Below are 26,557 nucleotides of genomic sequence, written 5' to 3'. Positions count from 1 at the left end.
GGTGGCAAGAAAAATCAGCTGAGGAGATGACTGACTAGAGGTGACTGCAAAGCCACAGAGATAACTTTGATATGCATTACTGCACTTTCGAATACAAAGAAACACAGACACAATGATGGGCGGACGCCTGAGCTGTGTCCTTGAATTTATAGGGTCGAGGATGCAGCAGTCTACATTAATATGTATCTGTGAGTACACTGTAAATGCCACCAGTCATTTGTGTGTCTGGGGTAACAAAAATATTATCCAACTCCCCCTATCGTGTGTGAGTATTTTTTTCTTTATCAGTTAAAATGACCATATCAAGCTCAAGAGAAGAGATACTACAAGTACAAAATCAAAATTCTGTTTTACGTAATACTGCATTCTCTAAATTATTCCATCCATAATTGATTATTGATAAGCATCTCTAGTTCTTTGTGTAAACCCAACACCAGCTTCTGGAAGCTTCTCCTTAGGAATTTAAATTCATTCCCTCCACATATTCTTCAAATGCCACTGGAGATTTTCTATGAGTTTCAAGTCAGACCCGTCTAGAGACGTCTGAACTTAAGCCTTTTGCTTTATTGTCCATTTTGAGTGTCCAATGACATTCAAGCTTCTGCTTCTTCAAGAATGGCAAGCCATTTTCTTCTAGGATTTCCTGATACATGATGGAATGTCTTTTGTAAACACTGCAGGTTTCCAGTGCTCTAGTCTAGTCAGTTTTATTTATCTAGGGCCAAATCAGAACAAAAATTACTTCAGGGCACTCTCAGAAAAGAACAGACCTGGATCATATTCTTTACTCTGCAGAGACCCAGCGGTTCAGCCACAAGTAAGCAATTGGTGACAGCTTTGAGAAAAAACTGCCTTTTAACAGGCAGAAATCTGGATCAGGGTGGGCGTCTGCTTTGACTGACTCAAGGGCAACACTATTGTGCTTCATTGTAGGTACCGGTTGTTCTTTCAAGCATAAGCTGATCCAAAATCACAAAAGGATACAATCGTCCTTCTTGCTGTTTTGGGGGTTCAACGGTGTCCGTCTTCTTATAAGTTCAGATATTTATCTCTTATATAAATTGGATCTGACCAGAAAATACATTTTGAACTCTACCTGTAAAGTACATATGAAGAATAGTACAGTGTTTTAATCTGACAGTGAGGGTTTGTATTCAGACAAATGTACAGTAATTTTAGACTGCATTCATTAAAAGAGCTTCCAATCGGTCCTACTGAGATATTTTAACAGTTCCTGTTTTACTTAGTCATAGTGAAGAGCTGATGAATAGCACAGTTTACCAGTTAACCTATTTCACAATAAATGTTGGATGATTTTGCTTCCAACTGTAATATCAAGTACATTTGGAGAAGATGAAGAGGAAACATACATACTGGACATCCCATACAGTGACATGAACATATATTTGAAATCATCTCTCACACTGGCATATGTATATTAAAAAGTTCAAGTTCAAGTGAACTTTCTTTCTTCTTGTATGTAGATTAAAATTGTTTTCAAATTATTGTAATTATAGATTAGCATGACAATCTGACTTATTATTATGTATAAGATAAGAATACCATTACATTTATCTGTTGCAAAGTAGTGGCTTTGTGTGTAGACGTGTAAATGGTCTTATATTTGAACATTACTGTTGACATGCAGGGCGTGAAAGCTTTTGTCCATGAGCGTGTGATGGTTATTTAATGTCTAAGAGACAACGTGATTATTGACATGAAGGGAGAGGTGAGTCTTATCTCACGGCTGTTGAATAGATTTGAAGACGATCTTTTAAAATAATATTTATCCACACAAGCACTATGAATAAAGCAACTGCATTGTACTCCTAGGTGAAAGGTACATTAGATGCATGCCATCTCATGATGATATTACGAACACAATGGTTGTATTTACATTACAGTGGTTAAAACACGTCATGCCATCAGGGTTTTTTTCTTAAACACACTTTAGTTTATTTCCTAAATAAAACACATATTTAAAAAGCCAATTCAAATTTGACAACTTATTTATTCAACGTTATTAAGATTTTCAGTTTTTGTTGATCTGATGTGTTCTGACTTTAAAGGAAGTCACTGTTGTTGAGAGGCCAGAGATGCGACAAAAACATCTCTGCACTCCTCTGCCATGAGTTTCAGGATTAGTTCTGCGAAGTACCCCTTACTGAATTTCAAAAAAAGAAATGTTATCAGAGGTTTTCATAAAGCCGAAAGGTGCGGTCATGGTCAGTGTGGCAGATTTCAATCTTTCACCATGATACAGGAAGTTCTTTTGAGTTTTCTGTCCTTATCTTGCCCAGACTACACATGTTGGATAAGACCCCTGGAGACACAAATGCACGGATGGTTAACACACACATAACGTCACAAATTCATCTGTTCTGTAGCAATTTCATTGAGTTACATGAACTTCATTATTGTCATTTTACTGAAACGTAATTGTTGGCCTTGAACATTATATGCACTCAGTTTTTGGGTGTAATTTTCCACAGGTGTACCCTACAGTATCTGTGTGCAGTGGTGTGGTTGTGGGTCTACATCAGTTGCGCATGAATAATAGCCTGTGCTTCAGGTCTGAGGGGAAAGGTGAAGAAAGAAAAAGAAAAATGAGGATGGAGAAAATGTATGAGAGAGGAAAGATGGGAGAGAGATGATGCCAGAGGCATCACTCAAAAGCTTCATGGTTCCAATTTCTTTGCTAGCGATAAGGATGAAGAGTCAGTGTTGAAAGGGTGGAAGGACCAAAGGAGAGAGAAGACAAATGAGACGAAGGCAAAAAAGAGGTTGATCAGTCAAAAAATGCTGTCATTGGTTCCTGAATACGAGAGGGGATATTGCTCAGAATATTCAACACCATCTCTGGATCTATACACTGATTGGAAGAGTTGAAGTAGGGGTAGATATGGGAGGGGGAAAATGAGAGCACTTATTTTCACTTGAGAGGGAGGAGAGTAATAGCAAGGTGAGGGGAGGGAGCAATAGGATTAACAACATTGAATGCACTGATAGGGGCGCCAGAGGCAAGGAAAGAGCAGTCGGGAGAGGGAGAGGAAAGAAGGAGAGTGGTGTGCTGAAAAACAGTGGAAGAACTGTGAGAACAAAGAGAAGACACCGGACAGCGACTAAGAAAGAAGCAGGGGAGTGGAGAAGATGTTGCAAACAATGACGCCATTGTTTTATTGTGAGGAAGTGCTGTAAGTTTCAGAGTCTGAAAGTCTGTGTGTTCTTCAGCGGATTGGATGGAGATGGAAACAGACCGCCGTTTATTCTGAGAGGATGGGCGTAACAGTTAACAGTCTGTGTGAGTCGAACTGTCTCAGCAGCATTTTGCCAACCTGCACGGAGTTTGACCTTCCTTAGTCAGCAAGCAGACTGTGACTGCAGAGGGAAATAGAGTGAGAAAGACAGAGGTGGACAGAGGGTGTGTCGAGCAGAGGAGAGAGAATGTGTTGTTAAGCGGAGTAGTAGCTGTGGGAGTTGTTCCATTGTCATTAGTGTGCCTGTGCAATCAACACCATCCTCCTAAAGACCAGTCTTCTACTGTGTGGGACTCTCTTGGAGAAACATAGACAGCCTGAAGATTATAGTTTATCCAGAATTCTTTGGACCTTGATTGGCTACAACAGCTCAAGCTTGGATCCCACCCCAGACTTGTTGACTGGGACTCAGGACCGGACGGAACTCCTTCCTTGGCTGTCTGTCAAATGCGTTTTTGAATTTGTAATTACACTGTCAGTCAGAGTGCTTTGGGAAAGTGGATATGTCAGGCAACCCCCAAGCGTGCTCTGCTTGTGCTCCCAGTGTGGGACACCCAAGGATGGGCGAGGTTAGAATGGGAGATGGGATGAGAATCGGGGAGAGAGAGACCCCAATGAGACTGTCGCCGTTCCGCATGCTTCGAGTGTTGGACTCGTACCGTCCTCCAGGAAACCGTATTGGTGAGTTTTATCACCATCACTTCATCCTTAGTTTTCATCTAATTAGAGTTCCAAAACTTTTGTAATAATTATAGCTTAACTGATATTTTGGAGGTAAATTTTGTTCACCAGATGATACTATTGGTAGGCATCTGCATGTTTGCATTGCATGCATAAACATCTAGAATGAATGTAGAAAACACAACTGTGAACATTTCAAACTTACTAGTCTCAAAATATTACTTTTTCTCTTGTGGGTTTAAAGATCAGAGATGTAGTTGGATGGCAAAGGGCTTTGTGTGGCTTTCTTCAGGAGAGCCATGGATCCACAGTATAGAGAAGTAAAATAACCTTCAATTTCCTTTTCAAGTTTTTTGATGACTACACTATCTGTAGTCTTGCCACATACTCCATATTCAGTCTGGATTCTGCCATTTGTTTATGCAACCTTGAGAATGTCTTGGCAGTGTTCCATGATAAGTAAAATGTCTCTGTAAGAGGACTTAAAATAGTAGGTAATGGATTCAATGTGGACTGTCCTACCTGCACACCCTTAAGCAACCCAACTGCATACTCTATGTGAGGCCTTACAGAGTGATTGATTGTTTATGACGGCAGATTTCCAGGATTTCATTTACTCTAGAAGCAGACCTTACTCTCATTTTACTTCATTTATTCTGACATTTCAACCATTTACCGAGGCACCACTAACATGAACCAGAAATGGCTTTCCAGCTAAGTGTAGTAAATGTAGAGTTGGGTAAACTAATGATAGTTCTAAAAGCACCCACTCGCTTCCAGACATGCTAACAGGCAGTCAGGAGCCCTAAGTAGGCCATGGTGGCTCCATACAGGATAGCTCATGACTTTCACTGTCTGCTCTTCATCTGCTATAGAAATGGAGCAGAAACAATCTGCAGCAGGCTGGAAAGGGAGTCTTGAGTGTGTTTATTTTTACCGTCTGTAACATGACTCAGGTGATTTTTCCTTGTCTAATCAACCCGTACCTTTGAGTGTTTACCAAAACAGATGAGATGAGGACGTCTGGGTGAGTGAGAAAAACCTGTTAGATAATGGCAGGAATGAAACACAGGTACCGGCGGGAGTGTGTTGTAATGTTTGTGTGTGTGGCAGTATTTAGATATCCCGGATCGGTTTCCTCTCACTCCGGTGTCAGTTATCTTGAGCTCAGTGTTTCGCTCTCAGGGTTGCGAGGGTCGATACCTGTTGACTACTACGGTTCAGATTCCCTACCAAAATGTTCAACATGCTCAACCTTTACCCTCGTGTCTCTCTTTGAGTCCACAGGCGGTACGCAAGACATGGAGATTCAATTGACTATGAAGAGGTTTGCTTACCACTTACACCGATGGAGCGTGTTTGAGTACTTTGCTAATGAGCATATGCTGCTTTTATCAACAGATAAAGTAATGGACACATGTAGTGAGGATATAACAGCTGCTATCTCAGCTGTGATAGGAAGAAAATATCTTCATCCTCTTATTTTAAAATGTATATATATATATTTTAAAGTGATTTTTGAACGGTTTAAATTTGGTTGTGTGGCAACATTTAAAAAAAAAATGCTCTAAGGTACTTTTTGTGAAAATATACTGAACCTGATCCCTAACAGTAGTAATAATAAATCAATTTATTTTGTTAAAAAAACTACCTCATTATTATATTAAATATATAAGTACTGTACTACCATTTTTGAATTACGTAAGAAAACAACAATATACATTTAAACTTAATGTTGACAAATTAATAAATGTAGTAACCCTTATATCAGCCTAGTTAGCCGGCTGGTTAGCATGTACACCCTTGTTATGCTAAATATGTTACTATTATTTTTCCTTGTCTTTATACTAAATCAAAAATTTGATTCATAATTACTGTACTTTGGATTTGTTGCAGCTTTAAGGTAATGGGTGCTAACTGGCTCGATTTAGTACAGGCTTTAGAGAAGTGAAAGAACAGAACTCGGTGAAGTCTTATAACACCCTAAAAATAAAAATGTCGAACAATTTAGCGATTATTTATTTATATTTGAACACTACGGATATTGTGTTTTGCGTTTCTTAAATAAGAAATCAATCACTGACTTCAGCTGAAATAAAAGCTGTATTGAACAGATAACTTTTTATGCTGCTCATTCAGTTCACATGACATGTTTTCCCCATTTTTTGCCCTAAGGCAGCGACCAGCTTGTCTTCCTACAGTCTTAATCCAGATAGTATGAAACAATCACAAATGACCTGGAGTCGGTCTCAGGTGGTGTGCTCTGCTCTATCACTGACACCATACACTAATAAATAGCTTTCCTATCCATCAGTTTTTGTCATGGTTGACGTGTCACGGTCATTCAAGGAACTGATGATTTTTTCCTCCTCTCTTCTTGTTCTTCCAGTCTAAATCTTCCTCCTCTGATTTCTTATTATTATTGTCTCTTTCTGTTGGCTTTTAGAAATAAGTAGTAAGCAGTCACTGATCAAACCGTTGTGCTTTAACATGTCAGTTACACTCAAAAATAAGCTCACACACCACACACACAAATACACACACACCTACAGTATGTTCTGTTCCTGACCCAGACTTGAGAGCCATTAGGTACCCTCCCCCCCCTACATTGACTGAACCACCATCCTGTCTGCTGCACGGTGATACATTAATCAGTTGGACAGAGGGGGGACTGGAGGTGTGGGGGGTAACTGGAAAAGACTGGATAGCTGCCACAGCATGGAAGTAGATATTGATCTCTTCCCTCCTCACCTTACCGGTAGCATTTTATACGCTCTTGGCTAATTCCCCCAACAAGGCTGGTGGTACAGTCCATCATCTGGGGATTGGGATGCTACTTTGGGTTTCTCAGATAGATGAATGTAATCCGAGAAAGACAAAAGCCTGTGTCCTCTGATAGGTATACGAATAGTGTCACAGAGGAGGGCTTAAGTAACAGAGACAGGTTGCCGTAAAGAAAAAAGCAGTTCAAGAATTGAAAGAAAGTACAGTGCGGTCCCAGGTAAAACAGTTTGTATACTATGTTTCTCTCTTTGTTTCAGGTATCGTCCATGAGAATGTGAAGATGGGCTCAGACGGGGAGAGCGACCAGGCGTCTGGGACATCCTCTGATGAGGTTCAGAGTCCGGTCAGGGTCCGCATGAGGAACAACCACCATCGTCGCATCTCTAATGAGGTATGGGACGATAAAGACATGAGCAGATTTTATGTTATGTTAGATAATGTAGCCGCACAACAAATAGGCCAGCGGTGTGTTGGTGTGCACGTTCTACGTATACGTACTAATACTTTAATAATCCCGAGGGAAATTAAGAGAGCACTGACTCTACAAGATTTAGTTTGATTTAAACATCAATTTCAGTGTTGGTCCCAAAAATGGTTTTTAAATCTACAAGAGATCCATTGTACATTGAACTGCTCATTGTCTATGTAAGTTCATCTGTACTGTTTATGGACAGGTTAAGTAGCTGTTGTGTTGTTTTTTCGTGCCTCTCAGCATTCACCCGTGCCTCGACCGGAGCGTGCACGTGCCTTCATGTGTCTGTCTGACTGCAGCAGCATTATGGGAAAATACCTCTGGACATGCAGGCTGATGCCTCTGTGGATGCAGGCTCAGCTGCTTCGTGTGGAAGAGTGGAAGAGTCTAATTTAGACTGTTTTTAGCACAGATAAAGGGGTGGTTGGGGAGGGGGGATTGACGCGTGGGAGGAGAGGGAAATACTGGGGGTGAGAAACTAATTATGGAAATAAGAATAATTATCGGTGTGACATCCTGAGGAGCAGAGAGAACAGAGTAGAAGGAGAGATGGAGGGCAGGAATAGAAAAACAAATTTCCCCTTCCATCCCCCCTTCCCCCCATATGCCCCCCCCAAGGAATCTGTCCATTCCTCTCTTCTCTGCTCCTGCTTTTCCTCTCTTCCTCCTCCCCCTCTGAACATGTGGATGGCATTCTACCACAGTGCCAGCTGCTCTCTCTCTCTTTCTCTCTCTCTCTGTGTGTGTGTGTGTGTGTGTCAGTGTTTGTGCAGTCATGTGGCAGGTCAGATCAAGCCATTGTGCTAAATGCATGTGTGTGTGAGTGTATAGAAATACGTTTAAGGAAGACAATGAGGGAGCTACTAGAGCTGCTCTGCATTGTAAGTATTGGGAAATATTTGTATGCTTGTCTGTGTGTATGTATGTGTGTGTGTGTGTTTGTCTATGGGTCTTTTTTCTAGCTATATACTCTATGCTAAATGGACATGAGTGTTATTTTATTTGTTGTTCAGGTATTTCTAAGCTTTTGTTCTCATTGAAAATCACTGGTTTATGAATACTGTGAAATATAAAGTGTAAGAAATATAAGTGTAGTATCAATTTGCATATTGTTAACAGCATTGAGGTTCTTGCTTCCCATGCAATCTACTTTTTAATGATAAAGGTATTTAGTGCAGCTTCCAGATGTCTGTGTTGCTCAGGTCAGAGTCTGTAGGTTATCACGTGTGTCAAATGTTAATGCATTCTGCAAGCCACGCTTGATAATTTCATTGTGTACTGGTTGCATATTTCAAAACTGTATAGTCAACATCCCAAGGTGATGGGCTGTATGTAATCCTAAAGCATGTTATGGGATCTAATGAGCTCCAATAAAACCATTACAGGCATAAAATCCTTCAGCCTTTCATCTTCAGGCGTAAATAGACCTTCTAATCTACCGCTAAAGCTCATGTAAACTCAGTCACCGAGGACTTAAACAGTCGGGCTATTGGCGCTGGGTCACCCCGGCACTGCTGCCATGGAAACAGCATGTGATTTGCACCTCGCCAGCGAACCTATCCTTTACGGATAACATACAGAAGAAATGCAACACGGCCCAAATAGTATCACAGTATTTGTGTATGATCCACAAAGAGACTCCAGTTTGGAATCATAAGATGGCCATTCTACTCGTGCTGCTGTAGTAACATCTGTTAAAACAAAATGCAATACTGACCCAAATTTAAGCAAATAAAACAGATACAAAAGAAAATAGTGGAAAAGTGTCATTCGTGATAGAGTATAAAAAAAAGACTGTGAGGTTGGGAACTGCAATGTTGTAAGTGTCTCACTTAACCAACAATATTAAAATTAACCTGAAGTCAGGATGCTGTCTGGAACTGATCCTACAGTATCACGTAGTGCCTTTTAATTCAGCCTTACTAGAATTATATTTGATTTATGTTTTATTAATTCATTGCTAGCAGCAGACAGCACCTGTAGATCAAAAGTGTGCAACAAACACATTAGGAGCAATTTATGGTGAAATCATACAGTAGTAATGTAGACCAATGTAAGGACATTTAATCATGGCCTTAGTATGAATTTGGAGTTCTAATTTATTTACATTTACTTGAATACTAATACAATATGTGGCTCTTTTTTTACTTCAAATATTAATCTCTGCTACAAAGATAATGGATTTAGAAATGGATTTTATTTCCTCATGAAATTTTGTTTCCAGAGCATTTTTTCGTTAAACTTTATTTAGTGGTAGCTTTAACTATAAAGAAAGTTTATAAAACTTGCTTCCATGGCTACAAGTTGAACTTTCAGTCGATTTGGATGTTTTCCCTTCTAGAGCAAAGCATTCCACACATAATAACCATGAGCTGAAGCTGTGCCTTTACTAAAAAAGAACTTTCTTTGTTTTGTTCTCATTTTCATGGCAACAAGTTCAGTCGCTTATGGTGATTAGTTTGAGAATATTTCAAATCCCTTATCTTTCAACAAAGCTCGCCACACATATCAGCAACCTTTATTTTTGTGTTTTTTATTTCCATGGTTACAAGTCAAATCAATTCCATGGATATCGTGGAGGTTTCTTTCAATATTTCCGGAATTTTAATCAGATAATTATTTTTGTTTCTACTTATGCGTAACGCATACAAAGTTTAAAGGGATGCAAGTATAAGAATTCTCTCCAATGAAATGCACCCTCTGCAGGGGGTGCAGAGTATTTTACGCTTGCTAGTTTTATTTTTAGTCGGATATGCATGAACAGATCTAAAAACACATAAGAAATGGTAAACAAAGTATAAAACATAATGGTGTACTCATGCCTTCTCTGTTGGAATAATCATGCATCCATAGAAATTGACCATATGGAACCCATCCTCACATCTATAAACCACAAAACCTATTTCAGGTGCCAAACCATAAAATACTCTGACACCTGAAACTCTGGTTTCAGGTGCCAAACCAGGAAAATAAATAAAATGAAATTGTGTTAAATGTATTTAATTTCTTTTTAAATAAATGTCCCTCTCTTTGTTTCAGGACATAAACAAACGTTTGTCTCTCCCAGCTGATATCAGGCTACCAGAGGGTTACTTGGAGAAGTTTGCCATGAACAGCCCGCCCTTTGACAAACCCATGAGCCGCAGGCTGCGACGAGCTTCCCTGGTCAGTAATCATTGTGTCCCTGTATTTATTTGCATCCATGCAGACGTGTGCAAAGCAGCTGCAGCTAATTGCCGGTCAGCTGCTTTGGCGATGTGTTTGTGGTTACTTAGCATCTGCATGTGTACATTTCTCAGTGCAGCTGGCAGTGTGTCACGCTGTCTTGGTGTCATTTATTGTTCTGCACAAACACACTACAAACCTTTAAATGCTATTGTGCGTGACTAAAATGATTGACTAAGCCCATAATATCAAATGCTTCACTCCATACAGGGAACCCGCAAATATAAAATGATTTTAAACACACAATGAGCTCTGCCATTGAGCCTACAATGACTCAGTAGGGGGATGAATGATAAATTATTTCTATATTATGTATCCAGGCCAGGAGCATTATGGTATTAATCTGGGGGGTGTGTGTGTGTGGGTGGGGGGTGTGGTTGTATAGCGAGGGGATAATGGATAGAAATAGACAGATATTCATGAATATGCATCATATTCTATTATATCCTTCTCTGTTGCTGATGAATTACTGGCCTTTCACTCAAATTTTATTTTTGGTCACACTTTCTCTCTACCTTGTGTTTATCCATACAAAATTTAATAAAGCAAAGTGTTTTTTGTTTCACTCTTGTGCTTTCACGTAGTCTTTTTTGAATCATTTTTAGTCTGCATTACTCATGCATTTTAGACACAGTTACAAAAAGCCTTGATAAACTGTGGGAAAACATCGGTGACACACCCGGCATCGGTTTTTTCTGTAATTATCGAACAGGGTTGGCGCCGTGCCTTCGGATCACTGCTTGAAACCAATTAATGATGCAGCAGTCGTCCAGGAGTCAAATGGAGATGAAAGAAAACAATCTCTGAGGAGAGGTTTGTCGTTTAAGGCTGGATATGAAGACGTGGATTCACCTTCTTCTTTTTTGTCTTTACAATGTAAAAGAAGGTAGACACTATAGTTACGGTATATGCCCTGCTCTCTGCCCTTGTTGTTTTCCACTGTATATGTAGGGGTTGTTGCATGCATGTGATGTAATAGATCAATCAATAATTCAGCAGCGGTGTCAGTTATATCTGCAGCAGCTCCTTTCCTGAGGAGGATTACACACCGGGGCACCTTGAAATAAACCAGAAAGTGAGAAATTGACAGGGAAGGAGAGACCCAGAGGGGGATCGACAGGAGAATATGGAGGGAATGAAATTATGCAATCATTTAGTGTAACAAAAAACAAATTTTTGCAAAGACAAAATCCAAACGTCTTTGCTTGGATTTAGATTAAAAAGCAGGAAAGAAATTACTTTATTTTCTACCTAGCTTATTCTGCAGTGAAAATGCTGGAAGCTACAGATAGGTTAGTTCGTTTTTTTAGAGGGGCTCATACCCTTTATACTTATGACTTAAAATGGTTCACCTTTGCATAATGAAGTGTTTGACTGTGCAGTACATATTTACATTAGAAAAAGCTTAATTTAGCATGTTTCAGGGTTTTTTCTGAGATGCTGGAAGTAAATTGGGATAATATTTACTCCTTCTTGATTTTAACTAAGTCCCCTCTTCGGTTTCTGCTGATGAGAAGTTTAATGTTGTAATGCAGTTGGTCCCCTGTAAAGTCAATGTATAGTATTAACTGAATATGTCACAAAAGAGCAATTGCAACTCCTTGATCACACTTTAAACAAAGGAGCTCACCGTAAGATGCTACTGTGTTCTCAAGCGTCCTGCCGGCGTCCTCGCTACTTGTTACTGTAACACAGAACATGTGTCAGGTATCTCGTAACATGGCTGGCATTGGAAGTCTTGTAGTTTGATCTTTGAATTACTTCCAATGTAATAAGAAGTCGATCAGTATCACTTTTCTTTCATGGCCGTTGCCAATGTATAATCAATTATTGACAGAAGCCCAATGAGATGCAGTGTTCCATGGTGCTGAGGATAAAGACTTTATTTTATCTCGAGGCATCAGCATTAAACGGCGTTATGCAACGCTCACCTTTTTTCTTTTAACCTATTCAAACACGTAGTTAAACTTCAGTTTAACTTCTTTACTGAACAGCTACCATTTTTATTTGTTTCTTCTCGTGGTTTTATAATGCATATGAAGCATTAAAAACAATAACACTTGGAGTGTCAGGCCATGTGGTTTTTTTTTTTTTGCCTCTGGCAGGTTTGCATTACATTGTGACAAAGAACAGGATGTTTATTAGCTGACTTATTGAAATCTTCTTTCTTCCTGTCTAACTTTTATTGGCACCTCTCCTTTTCACAGGTGGCTGTCAGTTTTCCTTCCCGACTCAATGAAAATACTTTGACTGTACTCATTATTCACATGAACTCCTAAATCCTCCATGGATTTGCTTGTGTTATCTGCAAAAGACAGGATGCTTTTTTTTTGTTTTTTTTGTTGAACATCAGGATAGGCTGGCCTGTGGAGATATAATTTATGACACGATCCTAATGGCATATCATGCATTGCGCTGTCTCTCCATCTGTCTGTAAACATGTATTATCTAAGGCATAATTAAGAAACCGTCCAGTACTTTGTCATGAATGGCTAACACGTCAGCCATATGCTGGAGCGGTCCCTTTTCCTGCTCATAAATTTTAACAAGCACCATGGAGTGCCAAGAGCACCAACTAACTTTCCTGTCACTCTCGGAGCCACCGCAAAAGGTATCAGTTGCTGTCACCGTGGCAACGTTATCTGTGGTTTGAGACTATGATACAGCCAGGTTAAAACTCTATCGCCGTGCCCGTTGTACGAATGCCTGTTTGGAATGTTCCGGTTTTGCGCGGCTTGCTGTTCTGCTGGTTATGCTGTTTTGAGCGTCCAGTGACCGGTCAAGAGCCGTGACGAGTAAACACCGGCCAGTGATGAAGAATCTATTTTTGCTTATTTGACTTAACACTTTGAACCCGATTTAAGTCCGAACTGGACTGGAGTTGAAATGATTAACAGCCCATAATGACTGTTTAAACCATTTCTGCTCTTACAGTAAGCACAGAATCTATGTTGGTATTCTGACACACACAGCTTATATTGATCGTCTCAATTTTATTTACTGTGTATTCTGTGATCTGTGAAACTCTTGGCCACTAACACAACCTGACCTTTGGTTTTCTTATTAGTTATCAGTCAGTTTTATTATAACTGAGTGATAAATTTGTGATCCATCCATGCTTGTTGATGAAGCAGACCTAACAGCAGATAATCTTTAAATTGCAAGTAAGTAACGGTACGTCTTATTGCTTTTTTCATGAAGGAAATGTGATTGGTGGCAGATGGTTAACCACTCCACTTTTAAGATAAATCCTTCTTAACACAAACCACTTGTCTCACGATGCTCTACCACCAAAACCTCACAAATAAACCAGATACCACGGGTTAGATAATATGTGGGAATTCCTTGTGTAACTTCAGTTTGACTCATCATTTCCACCTACCTGGTTCAACAAATAGAAGTGTGAAGTATCCCTCTCTTCTCCTTGGAAAGTGATTTATGTTGCTTAGATTTTGATAAAAATCTACTGGGTGTGGGTAGAGAATAGTCACAGGAATGACCCTGTGACTATTCTCTAGTGATGCGTATGTAGCCGCACCAGTGCATGCTGGGCCTTTTTCCTGAAATTCATACACAACCAAATTTATTTCCTAGCATGGGGTCTATGTATGTTTTTATTATGTTTTCATGTATGCGTGTGTGTGTGTGTGTGTGTGTGTGTGTGTGTGTGTGTGTGTGTGTGCTTCTTGTCTCTGTCCTTTGTGTGCGTGTTTTGCTCATGAGACTGACTCTCCTGCCAAAAGAGCAGCGCAACTCCGCAACGACTGCTGACAGTCCCTGTCACAAAACACAGAGATGGGAGCTGTGTGCTTGTGTGTGTGTGTGTGTGTGCGTGTGTGCGTGTGTGCGTGTGTGTGTGTGTGTGTGTGTGTGTGTGTGTGTGTGTCAGTGTGCGCACTGGGAGTGTGTTTACATTTGAGCATAGGCTGTATGTCTTGTCACAAACATTCACTTGCCTCCAAGTACACACACCAAGTTAAACAACACTATTTATTTTTTCAGTCACTCGTAGGTGTTAAAAATGACCAAATGAGATACTTATTGATTTTAACATGAATATGATCAATTGTGTAAATCACTATTTGTGCATGTCCCTGCACACAAATGCACACACACTTGTCTACGTGTGTCATCATGTGTCCATGTTAGCTTTTAGGCATGGCTTTAAAGAGATCACATGCTTCATCAGCTAACTTGGTCACTGGAGACCATCCCCCTCATTCTCACACACACACACACACACACACACACACACACACACACACACACACACACACACACACACACACACACACACACACACATATAAGTCAGCGTTGGATTGAGGGAGACATACATGGATAAAACATGGCTGAAAGAGATAGACAAATAAGGACAGTAAATTGACAGGGAGCCGGGTAAACACTGACAGGCCTGTGGGTATCACAGCTTGACATAGCTACATCCATCTAAAATTCATGACCTCAAAGCCCAAGGGCCACACATATTATGCACATGAAGCTTATTAACTGAATTCTGGATTTAGTCGGGGATGTGCATAGATTTGACAGATGATGGTTGGATATCCATAAAAATCTTTAAAACACAAATCATTTAATAAAAACACTCATGATGTATATGTTTGTTCCTGTAAAGCTGATGACAGTGACATGGCAATATTTCATTTTAAAGGCAACGCCATGCAGGATATTTCTGAAACAGCGTGTTGAGTCATACATAAATAATCACACTCAGTCATCACTCGTGACCCACGTGCACGTCTGCAGAGACGCTCCCTCTGCCTGTATTTTCTTTTCTTTTTTTTTTACTGTTGAGTCTCCTTCCCAATTCATAACATACAGAAGATGCGGGCTGGTGGCCACATGAAAGCCTTTCTCTATAATCGCTTAATGGGTGTTTTTTGACCCGAGAATTTTAAGTTAAATGTCAATTTCAGGGCGTTCAAAGATACGGTAGTAACAGATGTAGCTGCTGTTCAGTGTCTTTATGCAATCTAATCAGATTCTAGTCATTTAGCTGCTCACTATATGCAACACTCACAATTCTGAGCTTTCAGGACAGGATTATTGAGCCAGGCTGGGATGCTCAGCAAAATGCTGCAAGTGAAAAATCAAGTTAAATTTTAATAGAGGAATGCAGAATAACAAGGCACGGTGACTCAACCCCCTGCAGTTATTTGTTTGCCTAATGCTCACGATAAATAGGAATAGGAATAGGAATGAAAACTGACCTGACAGCTGTTGCCTGGAGGATTTTCATCTAGAGATAGTAAGCTTAAACATGCTGGAGTGGCACAGCCTAGGCAATTATTGGGCTGTAGCCAAATTAAATTCAAAGTGTCTTTGTTGCATCTTCAACTGTGTTGTCTCTGTCTTCTCTAGTCTGAAATCGGCTTCGGAAAGCTTGAGACTTACATCAAACTGGACAAACTAGGAGAGGTGAGCGCCGCTATGAGCATCAGCATCACTTAACACATGCAAACGCCATAAATACCTACTTCGCTTTATGCGTTTCCATTCTTTCTGTCCTTGCAGGGGACGTATGCTACAGTGTTTAAGGGGCGAAGCAAGTTAACGGACAACTTGGTGGCTCTGAAAGAGATCCGATTGGAGCACGAAGAGGGTGCGCCCTGCACAGCCATCAGAGAAGGTACTGATTACGTGATTTTGGTGGCAAACAACTCACAGGTCAACAGATGTTTGAAAGGTTTCATTCAGCGGTAGTTGTTAATCCGTATTTCTTAGTAGCTCCTTTCGCTCTGAGGGAACGTCGAGCTGTTTAAGTTCCCCCAGGTTGAATGACGGTTTCTGTTATTCCTCCTCCTTTCTAGTGTCTCTACTGAAAGACTTGAAACATGCCAATATTGTCACTCTCCATGACATTATCCACACTGACAAGTGCCTGACTCTGGTGTTTGAGTACCTGGTGAGTGTCTGCTTCTATAGAGAGTTTGTTAAAGCATCTGAATCGGAGAAAGAATCTTTCTTTCTTAATTTCTTTTTTTATTTTTTCTATTTCCCACCAGGAAAAAGATCTTAAGCAGTACATGGATGACTGCGGAAGCATCATGAGTGTCCACAATGTTAAGGTAACATAATTATTCACTGAAGAGAATTCTACAGTACTAAAATAATTGTTATTAAAAGCACTCATAATTTTAAACACTAAAATTTACCTCTTCTCTTCTCTTCTCTTCTCTTCTCTTCTCTTCTCTTCTCTTCTCTTCTCTTCTCTTCTCTTCTCTTCTCTTCTCTTCTCTTCTCTTCTCTTCTCTTCTCCTCTCCTCTCCGTTCGTCTCTTCTCCTCCTCTCCCAGATATTCCTATTCCAGCTCTTACGGGGTTTGGCATACTGCCACAGAAGGAAGGTCCTTCACAGAGACCTCAAACCCCAGAACCTCCTCATCAATGATAAAGGAGAGCTCAAACTGGCAGACTTTGGTAGATCACCACTTATCTATTATCAACACATCAGTCTTGTTTATTATCTTGTGGATGTTTAGCTTTTAAGGCACTCAAAAGTAGCTCAGTTTTGATTTGTTGCTCCTTCTGCTTCATAAAATTATTATTTAACTACGAATGTCCTAATGTCACCTACATTTTATGACTAATAAGATTTTCTCTTCCATTGCTTACATTGATGTAGCTATTATCCCTTTCCTAGATATTTCTACATGGATGTAATTTGATTTCATGAAATATAAATTATAAAACAGAGGTGAGAGTCTAAAGGCCCCTTCAGTGACCCCTATAGACTTGCTGTCTTTGTAGATCCAGCTAGAAAACTGTGTTTGAAGTAACTCCCCCACCCAGCACTGCCCTCTTGTGGCTGTTATTGTGACAAGAAATATTCTTTCTTCAGTGTAATTGCTGTCATTAAAAATTATTAATTCTGTCTGAATTAGTAAATAATTTTTACATATCACACATCTTAAAAACATATGTATATAAATTCTGAATCACACATTTGCATTAATATATGTCCCTTTCTGTGTTTGATTTAAGGTTTAGCAAGAGCCAAGTCTGTTCCTACAAAGACTTACTCCAATGAAGTCGTGACACTATGGTACCGACCTCCAGATGTGCTTCTAGGCTCCACTGAGTACTCGACACCCATTGATATGTGGTGAGCAAACGCACATTTAAAGTAAAGCCGTACATCTCTAGAGTAATATGTAACATTACTCATCTGTCACTAAAATGGTGACTGTATCTGAAGCTCACAGTATTATATTATTCTTAATTCAGATGCAAAACAGTGATGATAAGTCAAATCGTGAAAACCCACTTAGATGGTTCTGTGTTTTTATCCAGGGGTGTGGGCTGTATCTTTTATGAAATGGTCACAGGCCGACCTCTCTTCCCTGGATCGACTGTGGAGGATGAGCTTCACCTCATTTTCCGCATCCTTGGTAAATCAAATCAAATCAAAACAAATCAAACTTTATTTATATAGCACTTTTCATACATACAAAATGCAACTCAAAGTGCTTCACAAGATAAAACGTGATAAGATAATGAAAAATACGACAATAAAAAGTGACACATATAGCCCCCCCCCACACACACACACACACATACACACACACACACACACACACACGCCCACAGTCACACATACAGTAAGCAGATGTTAACATGGCTTGGCACTGAGGATCCAGGAGGAGAAGCCAGAAAACAAGTCAAGAGGAGCTTCTATTTTTTTTTAACATCCATGATATTCGTGATGTGTGTTTATCCCATCTTCTCACCTGTCTACATCTTATACAGGTACTCCCACAGAGGAAACCTGGCCAGGTATCACAACCAGTGAAGAGTTCAAAACGTACAATTTCCCCCAGTACAAAGCAGAGCCTCTCGTCAACCACGCACCCAGGTTTGAGGTTTGATTTTTACTCCCCACTGCTTCTATTGAACTGATTTGGGAACGGTCTCTACACTATGGGAATGAGGCAACCTGTTTGGATGACCTCCTTCATCGTTTACATGAAATGCGATCACTATTGATTTCAAATAGGAACCTTTGACAAACATTTCCACCTCCATCCAAATGGCAATAACAGCTACACAATTCATTCTGCTTAGGGGTTAGTATTTCATCACATGAAACGTTTTCTCTTCCTCTTTCCTACCTTCTCTCTTGACTCTTGTGCCACAGGATAGACAGCGACGGTCATGACCTGCTGTCAATGCTTCTGCAGGTAGCAAACATTTCACATACTGATGAATAACGTCACAGTTTGAACATCTAATCATTATAAATAAACATAAATCCAATAATAATGTCTACATGTTTGCAGTTTGAGGCGAAGAAGAGGGTATCGGCTGAGGAAGCTCTCCGGCAGTCGTATTTCAGAAGCCTCGGGGAGCAAGTTCAAACACTGGCAGACAGTGAGTGCATGTGGTTTTTCATGTACAAAAGACAAAATGCATTGTGTATTTACTGTCTCATAAACCCTCTGTTGTTTTCAGCTGCGTCCATATTCTCTGTAAAAGGCATACAGCTCCAGAAAGACCCAGGAAAGAGATCCTCAGTTTACCCAGAATCAGGTTAGTCGTCCAACGTAAAAAAAAAAAAAAAAAAAAGTAGAGGGGAAAGAGCAGAAAAAAGGAATTCTGTGTGAGACTATAATAGAGCTTAGGTCTTGCTCCCTGTCCTTTTCCTCTTCTCTCTCTTTTTCTCTCTGTTTTCTTTGTCTCATATCTCATGGTAATTTGTGGACATGCATCACAAATGTTTTCCCAGTTCATCACCAAGTTCTAAGGTCAAACTAATGTAATTTCCATTTGCCTCAACTATAATTTGAATATAGTATCAATTAGGAACATACAGAATGTAGACACCTGTTATAATAATGAATGCTATTTTGATTTATGTGCTCAAACTATGTGAAAATCTTACTGTAGAGTGACAAACTAAATCTACTTTGATAAGTACTGTATTGTATTGATAAGTATTGTATGGATGATCAACCTGGCTTGGATTTAAAAGTAGATTGACTCATTGTAATGTTATATGTTTCATATGGACTGAGGTCTGTTTAAAACTGGATAAAGATAGAAGTCCCAATAGAGGTCACTGATAAGCTAAATAAGTACAGTAATACATCCATCTGTTGTGTGGTTGAGGTTTGTATTTGTTTTTGAACTACAGTGCATTAAATGTACATGTGTGATGTGACTGTTTATCAAAGATTAGATGTTCTTCAGTGTTTCTGTCTCTACCATAGTGTCACAACGTGTTTGTCTCTCTTTCTGCTTCCATGACGTCTTTTTCATGTTCTGATTAACTGTCCCTTTCTTTCTTGGTACCCATGCTCTGTCTCCTCTTTTGCGATCTTCATCTTTTCCTTATTCCTTTCTGTCTCCCTTGTGGGCCTGACTCCAACTCCCGTGTAACACCCCAATATTCCCAACTACCCCCCCTTCCACCCCTTCCACCCTAAATAGCGATGACCCATAAGCTAGGCTCTGCACCTTCGCAGTACTTCCAGAGAGAAGCAGCCAATCCCAGGGCTCAGAGTCACAATCTCTCCTATACTTCCACTGGCTGAGTGGCCCCTACCATTCTGGTAATTACAGTCTCTTTCACTCTGCCTGCACCCCAGTCTGCCTGGTCGCTTCCCATCTGTCCTTTTGTTTTTGCTGTAATCCAAATTTATGTGTAGCTTTCCTAGTTGCTAACCGAAACTTACATTTCACTTCCTTGTATTCCCCAAATCAGACCGAAACTTTAATTTATCAGCTGTTTGAACTCACATCTTTCTCAGTCTTTAGATTTTTCTTTATCTCTGTTTTGTGTCAGTCTTTCTTTTATATCTGTGTTCTTTTACCTGCCAGCCTCCCCCCAGATTACGAGCCCTATGCCCACGAAGTGAGGCTCTCACATGTGTGTATTCATAAAAAAAAGAATGTGATCGGAGCATAAGGAGTCACATGATTCTTCTCTTTCGCAGTCCTGTTTAGGATTCTGCAGAGAGAGATGTAGCGTTTCCGTTGCGTTTGTAAGTGAGGGTTTGGTTCAGTGTGTGTTTGGTTTGTTGGGTATTTTCTACAGCATAGATCTGTTTGTTTTTACTGAAGTGTGTTACAGTTGCTGGTAAGTATTATTACAGGTTATATAACTGTCTTCATCTTAAAGTATTTGGCCACATGCCTTTATTGACCTTTCTTATATGTCAAATAGATAAGAATTTTTAATTTTAACATAACAGTACATGACAAATTTATTTTCTAGCTCTTTTTTTTAATCTGATTGCCTGGGCTGCTTACACTCCTGAGGTGCTGACTTATCCAACAACTAATATTAAAACATAATAAAACACAATTATGTTGTCTTTAAAAGCTATTATGACTTTGACGTCTGGAAGTAACATTTAGCTTGAATGGGTGTGCATTAGTGTGACATTGTCATAACCATAACTAGTCTTAATGAATGTTTATGACTGTTGTCATTTGGTGACATTTACAGTTGAATAATTTATGATTAGATGTCATTGTGTAACCTGTCATAGTGGGTCTTATTGTTATATCTGACGGCTCTATTTATCATTATGTTTTAACAATACATTAAACTGTCATATATGATTGTTTTTGACATGCATGTTAATATTATAATGTCATGAAACTTTTGACCCCTAGCTACAGGGGTACTATCTGGACTCTTCACTAGTGTCTTTATCTGTCATTTAGAAGACAAATTTGATGACATGAACAAATTTACGTGAATAATGGAATTTGATGGATAAGTTCTTACAGTAACCGTTGAGGCTGCGTTCACACTGCCAGGCTGAGGCTGCTCAGTTTTGATTTTTTGATCTAATGTGGCACAAATATTTGATTTTAAGTTTTATTTTCAGACAGATTTGAATCACTTTCACCTGAAGTCAAATACATTTGCGGTTGTTTTCATTATCATAATACTAAATCAATCAGAAACAGGAAAGAAAGAAGAAATAAATAAATAAAAAAATTTATTTCCCCATAAGAGAAATGAAGAGTAAAAAATAATCTACACAAAATGTATTCTTATCCAGACTTTTTTCATTATTCAGCTAACAGATCTTATCATTATGTACTATTATTACGATTAGTGCTGTGTATTAGGTATACTAATACATCATTTGGTGGTGGAGGTAATGATGCCACTACAGGCTGAAGAATATTCTGATGATTGTTTCCTCACAAGCATGATGATAAATAAGTCACCTTTAGTTTTAGCCTGTGTGATCAGAGCTTTTGGTCTTATTTGCAAATGTTTTGTTCTTGGCATGATGTGAAATTGTGGTTGTGTGTTGGTGTGGTTGTGAGTCTAAATGAAGTCAAAACCTTCTTCTTATATAGCACATCTCCCTTTCTGTCTTTCTCTGTTTCTCTCAGCCCAGGGGAAAAGCAGGAGGCAGAGTGTGCTGTTTTAGTGCTACCAGAGGCGCTGAGGTGAAGAGGGCAGCGCAAAGGAAGCTGTCCTGTCAGACATGCATTCACTGACACGTCCACACACACTGAAGGAGCGACAAACGTTCTGCCACACGAAAACACACACACACACACACACACACACACACACACACACACACACACACACACACTGAAGAAGAAAAAAAACACACATACACAAACATGGAAACTAAACAGAACTAAGGCTGAATAATCCCCATTAAAAATGAGACCCTAAAGAATGAATAAAAAAACAAGAAACATTCAAATCAGAGAAGTGCATGGAGAAGGTGGGAGAGCACAAGAATTCTCCTTGCTGCTACGACTGCTGCTGTCCAAAGGAGGGCAGTGTTTAAACTTGTAAGGCTGTATCAGTGAGCTGCAAGAAAGAAGGAGTGAAAAGTGGGAATGATGTGAAGGAAAGGCGAGAGAGGGGAATCCTGCTGCCTCCTCTTGTACTTTCGTTTTTGTCGTCCAAACTTATTGTACATAAAGAGACTGACCTGAAATCTGCTTCTTTGCATCCAGACTCTGCGTATTCCATCTCGACCCACAAACCCCCGCCTAATCTCTCGGTTTTATAAGATCTGTAAAGCAACACACAATCTTCCTTTCAGTTTATTTCTTTCGCTGTTTTCATTCAAAACCATTCACACACACACACACACACACACACACATACACACACACACATACACACACACACACACACTGCTGAGATTTATGAGTAGGCAGGTCAGTAGAGTTTACGGAGATAAACATTTAGCACCTTATCACCCTGTAGAGGTCAGGGTGGCTGTCATTACCTCATCAGGCACTCCAACAGAGTAGGATGTAAAGTACTGTCTAGGGGGAATAAAGAAGAATCACAACTTGAAACCAAAAAAGGAGGAACAACAACCCATCAACCACGGCAGGGCAGGACTGTCGTAACTGGACTTATCACTACACTGCAATTAAAATACATATAAACCAGTAGAAGGCCATACTTACATTTGCTAACATGCTGTAAAGAACAATCGGGTGTTCAGACACTCTTGCTTCCCGAGCAGGCTGTAAGGACAGAGGTAAAGGAAGTTGTACAAATCCTCACCTGCTTCTTCTCAGACACTCCTCGCTCGTCGCCTTGACTCAGAGGTTTCCTCGATTTTGTTGCGTGATGTTCATGTGTCGATGTTGAAATATTCTATTTGCACCAAATATTTACCTCTTTAGATCAGGAGTACAACATTCAACACCCCCCCCCCCCAAAAAAAAACAAAACTCCAAAACAAAACAAAAAACCCTCTCCTTCCTGAATTCATGTGCATTTATTTTTACTCTTTTCTTTTTATTTTATTTTTTTAAATCTGTATATATGATCATACTTTTTAACTCGTTAGAAGCAATGATAATTCCAGGTTGCTGTTCTCAGTCTTTAATGTGTTCCCGCCGGAGCAGCCGTCGTGACTGGCTGGGGGGCATGTTGCACATTCCTTGAGCTCAGGACTTATTGCGAGCGTCATTTTTGTGGATGCTGCGAGGTACAGCTGGTTTTGTATGTACAGCAGGGTATGTCGAAAAGTTCATTGTGAAGCCGCTTCAAAGTGTACGTGAAGGAGGAATCATTTTTCACCAACCCGTCTTTGCCATTTATTCTTTGCTGACCATAATATTCCAATCACTGCTTGTCATTCCCTCAAGCATGTTTGTGTTTTTCCAGCTACTGATGGAAAATCCAGTTGTTTTAAATTCTTGCATGGGACATAGTTTTAACACCACATCAACCTGTCACGGCTCCTCGGTGGCTCTGGACACTTTAAATAAGATGAAGACAAGTCAATATTCAGCAGGAATGTGATGTGCTGCCGACACTGGGACCAGATCTTGATGAATCTGTTTCCACTTCAAGATGCATAATCCTGTTATATAAGCTGTGTGAGTGGACACTAGTACTTAGCAGGACTTGAAGCACTTGACACACTGACGTCTCCCTCTGTTGTTGTTCCTGCCAGAAACAGCAGGACAGACATCTGTCCTCCAAACACCTGGTGTTCAAGCACACGACTGTTTCACACACCAACCAGTTGACACCTTAAAATGCACTGTATCTTATCTATGAGATGGCTTGTGGGTAAACGTTTTTCACTCCTAAGTCGCTGACCTCGGGTCACTTCTGCAGCTTATTTCTGAAATGGTCTCGGAAAAGAGCGAAGCGATCCGACGTCTTGTCTCCAGTAGAAGGACTACTTATACACCCAGAGTGTGACAGTATGTAGCATGTACATAAATGATCTCTCACTCTGTATATACAAATGTGTACAGGTTTGATACGGCTATTGACACTCTGGCTTTTAATTTTTTTGGTTTTTCTTTGATGAAATTCACAGCAATATTTCTGTAATCAATAAAAAGGTAAAGCCAAGATAACAGGACTATTATGATTGCATTTGTCTTCAATTAGAGAGGGAGAAGTGACTGTGAATGATCAAACTGTGAGACTTGACTAAGCTGATGAAAGTTTTTTTTTTTTTTGCTGTTCCACATGCTGGACCCCAGAGGGGTGGAGTGAAGTATTGTGTTGCTAAGGAGCATAACACACTGATTATTTTGATTTCTATCAATGAAAGCCATAAAGTTCACATATAGGCGAGAGAGATGTGTGTGCGAGATGTGTGCACCATGTTTGAGCACAGACCTTAAATTGGATGTGTACACCCAATAAAAAGATTTAAAAACATGCTTTTAATGTTTTTCTTGTCATTAATATTTTTTGTGGAGGGAATAGATATATGGATGGTTGGATGGGAGGATGGCTGGATAAATAGTTTATGTTAAGATTATTAGGCTACAATTAAGTCATACGCTTTTCAATGTCATATTTATATTTTAATTAAATAAATTTAAATAAATAAATTTTTATTTTAATTCAATAAATTTTAATCAAATTATAAACTTGTATTATAAGCTTGTATTTCTCTATAATCATCATAACATAAGCAACCTAACCATAGCAAAAAGACAGAACAAAAAATTGACTGGAACTGTAAGGACTTTTTCCACATCTTCAAAAACAGTAAATTTATAGATACCCAATTTATTACAAGCCTTTAATGTGATTTCTGTGGGAATGTGAATTATAATATTTAAGCTTTAAAACATCACTTTGACAGAACACAAGTCATCCAGAATGATCAGCAATATCCACAGCAAAAAGTCAAAAAAATAGTGACAGCCTAATTTGGAAAGGCTGGACTGATGAGAAGTGTGTGATGAGATAATGTTTTCTGTCTTCCTTTTTTAAGCTGTTAAAATAATTTATCGACAACAGCATAGACCATTATTTAGATCCATGGCCAGTCTGCCCTCCTGGTTGTACCTACATAAACTGGATTTGATAATCTATACCTAAAGTCCAGATCGTTTTCCCTTTATGGTTGGAAGGAGTTCAGATAATCTGGTTTTGACTCCAAATACTGACACAAACTTTTATTCTTTTAAAGGTTTTTGAGTTGAGATTTTTTAGCCCTTGAGTGATACAACCGTGGCATCACAGTCGGATATTTATAACTTCACAAGACTAGCAATGCCTGTTGCCAAAGAAGGAATATCTTAAGATCTAAACATTTTCAGGCAAAAATATCTATCCAGTATTGGACTGTTGAATTATATCATAATTCAGTGGTTGAAAGAACATAAATTGGCCACATTAAAGACCTTTATATCATAATTATAAGCATTTTAATTTTCTAAATACTTCTACTAATAGTTCAAGATACTTTTTTCAGTTTAGATGTCATTTAGATTTAGATTACCCCTCTATAATTAAACAGATCTGGCATAAGCTTCTTTTTCAAGACCTCCCAAAAACATGTAAAAGCAAAAGTTGAAGAAAAGAATAAAACCAGATTACATTTAGCATCTCCTGAGCTTAAATAAGATTTATGTTAGAACCCTATTTAAACAAAAGGGCCCCGGACCCTTTGGTTGGGAAAATCAGGGCTGATTTGTGAATGCAATAAGTTGTTAAAACCAGCATCACTTTGACCAACTAGGAAATATGTTTTTTACTTTTGATATCCAAAATCATGTATTTTCACTTACACTGCTCTAATTTTACTAAAGTAGGATTACGGTTACTTCTGTATTATTTTTGCATTGCTACATAAACACAAGTAAAGTATTTGAATACTATGTATGAACTGACTCACCAAACAAGGATACAGCAAAGCCTTCCACCACGCAGCCCACACGCCCCAGGCTGAAGTATCCCATGGCACCAGTCACTGTGGTGGGTAAACCACCAAACACAGCGCAGCCCAGGTCACACACGGCCAGGTTCACCAGGGCGTAACTGAGAGGCTGTTAGAGCTGTCTGTGTCTGAGCGTCACCACGATCACCAGGGGATTGAGGATGATCCCCATCACAGAGAATGCACCCAATATAACGGCCAGGACTGTGAAGCCACTCCGTGACAGAATGTCAGTGTCGACTAGGTTGTGAGATGATGATGAGTTTCCATAATGGACTAGGGGATCCATTTTTCTCAGTTCTGATTAACTGATGACTTCCTGGTATTGATGTTGACAGTCCAACTCAAATCCAAAATATCTGCTGGTACAAAAATAAGTTCACAAAATATTAAAGAAAATAAAAAATGTAAAAATGTAATTTAGACAGTAGTAATCTAATGATGTCAAAAACCACTGACTTTTCAAAAGTGT

At 39.4% G+C, this 26,557-nt stretch overlaps 1 protein-coding gene across 7 annotated transcripts in view; it reads left to right on the top strand.

Moving 5' to 3' along the window:
• LOC137604901 (cyclin-dependent kinase 17-like) overlaps positions 1–24,566 on the top strand; it is a 35,604-nt gene extending 11,038 nt beyond the window's left edge. Inside the window, exons 1-15 of one of the 7 annotated variants that reach the window (XM_068329162.1) lie at positions 3,203–3,938; positions 6,980–7,113; positions 10,234–10,359; positions 15,801–15,857; positions 15,954–16,068; positions 16,250–16,344; positions 16,445–16,507; positions 16,735–16,858; positions 17,423–17,543; positions 17,732–17,829; positions 18,188–18,293; positions 18,576–18,618; positions 18,718–18,808; positions 18,890–18,967; positions 19,868–21,790. In XM_068329162.1, the coding sequence (XP_068185263.1) occupies positions 3,761–3,938; positions 6,980–7,113; positions 10,234–10,359; positions 15,801–15,857; positions 15,954–16,068; positions 16,250–16,344; positions 16,445–16,507; positions 16,735–16,858; positions 17,423–17,543; positions 17,732–17,829; positions 18,188–18,293; positions 18,576–18,618; positions 18,718–18,808; positions 18,890–18,967; positions 19,868–19,971 (1,533 nt within the window). In that variant the 5' untranslated portion in view covers positions 3,203–3,760 and the 3' untranslated portion in view covers positions 19,972–21,790. The other 6 variants (XM_068329170.1, XM_068329177.1, XM_068329186.1 and 3 more) reach the window with 6 other exon arrangements.
• Positions 24,567–26,557: the final 1,991 nt, after the last annotated feature.

This window comes from Antennarius striatus, chromosome 2, assembly GCF_040054535.1.
Source record: "Antennarius striatus isolate MH-2024 chromosome 2, ASM4005453v1, whole genome shotgun sequence".
Classification (NCBI taxonomy): Eukaryota; Metazoa; Chordata; class Actinopteri; order Lophiiformes; family Antennariidae; genus Antennarius; species Antennarius striatus.
Note: the sequence above shows the minus strand (reverse complement) of the source record. Positions and strands in the feature narration are given on the sequence as shown.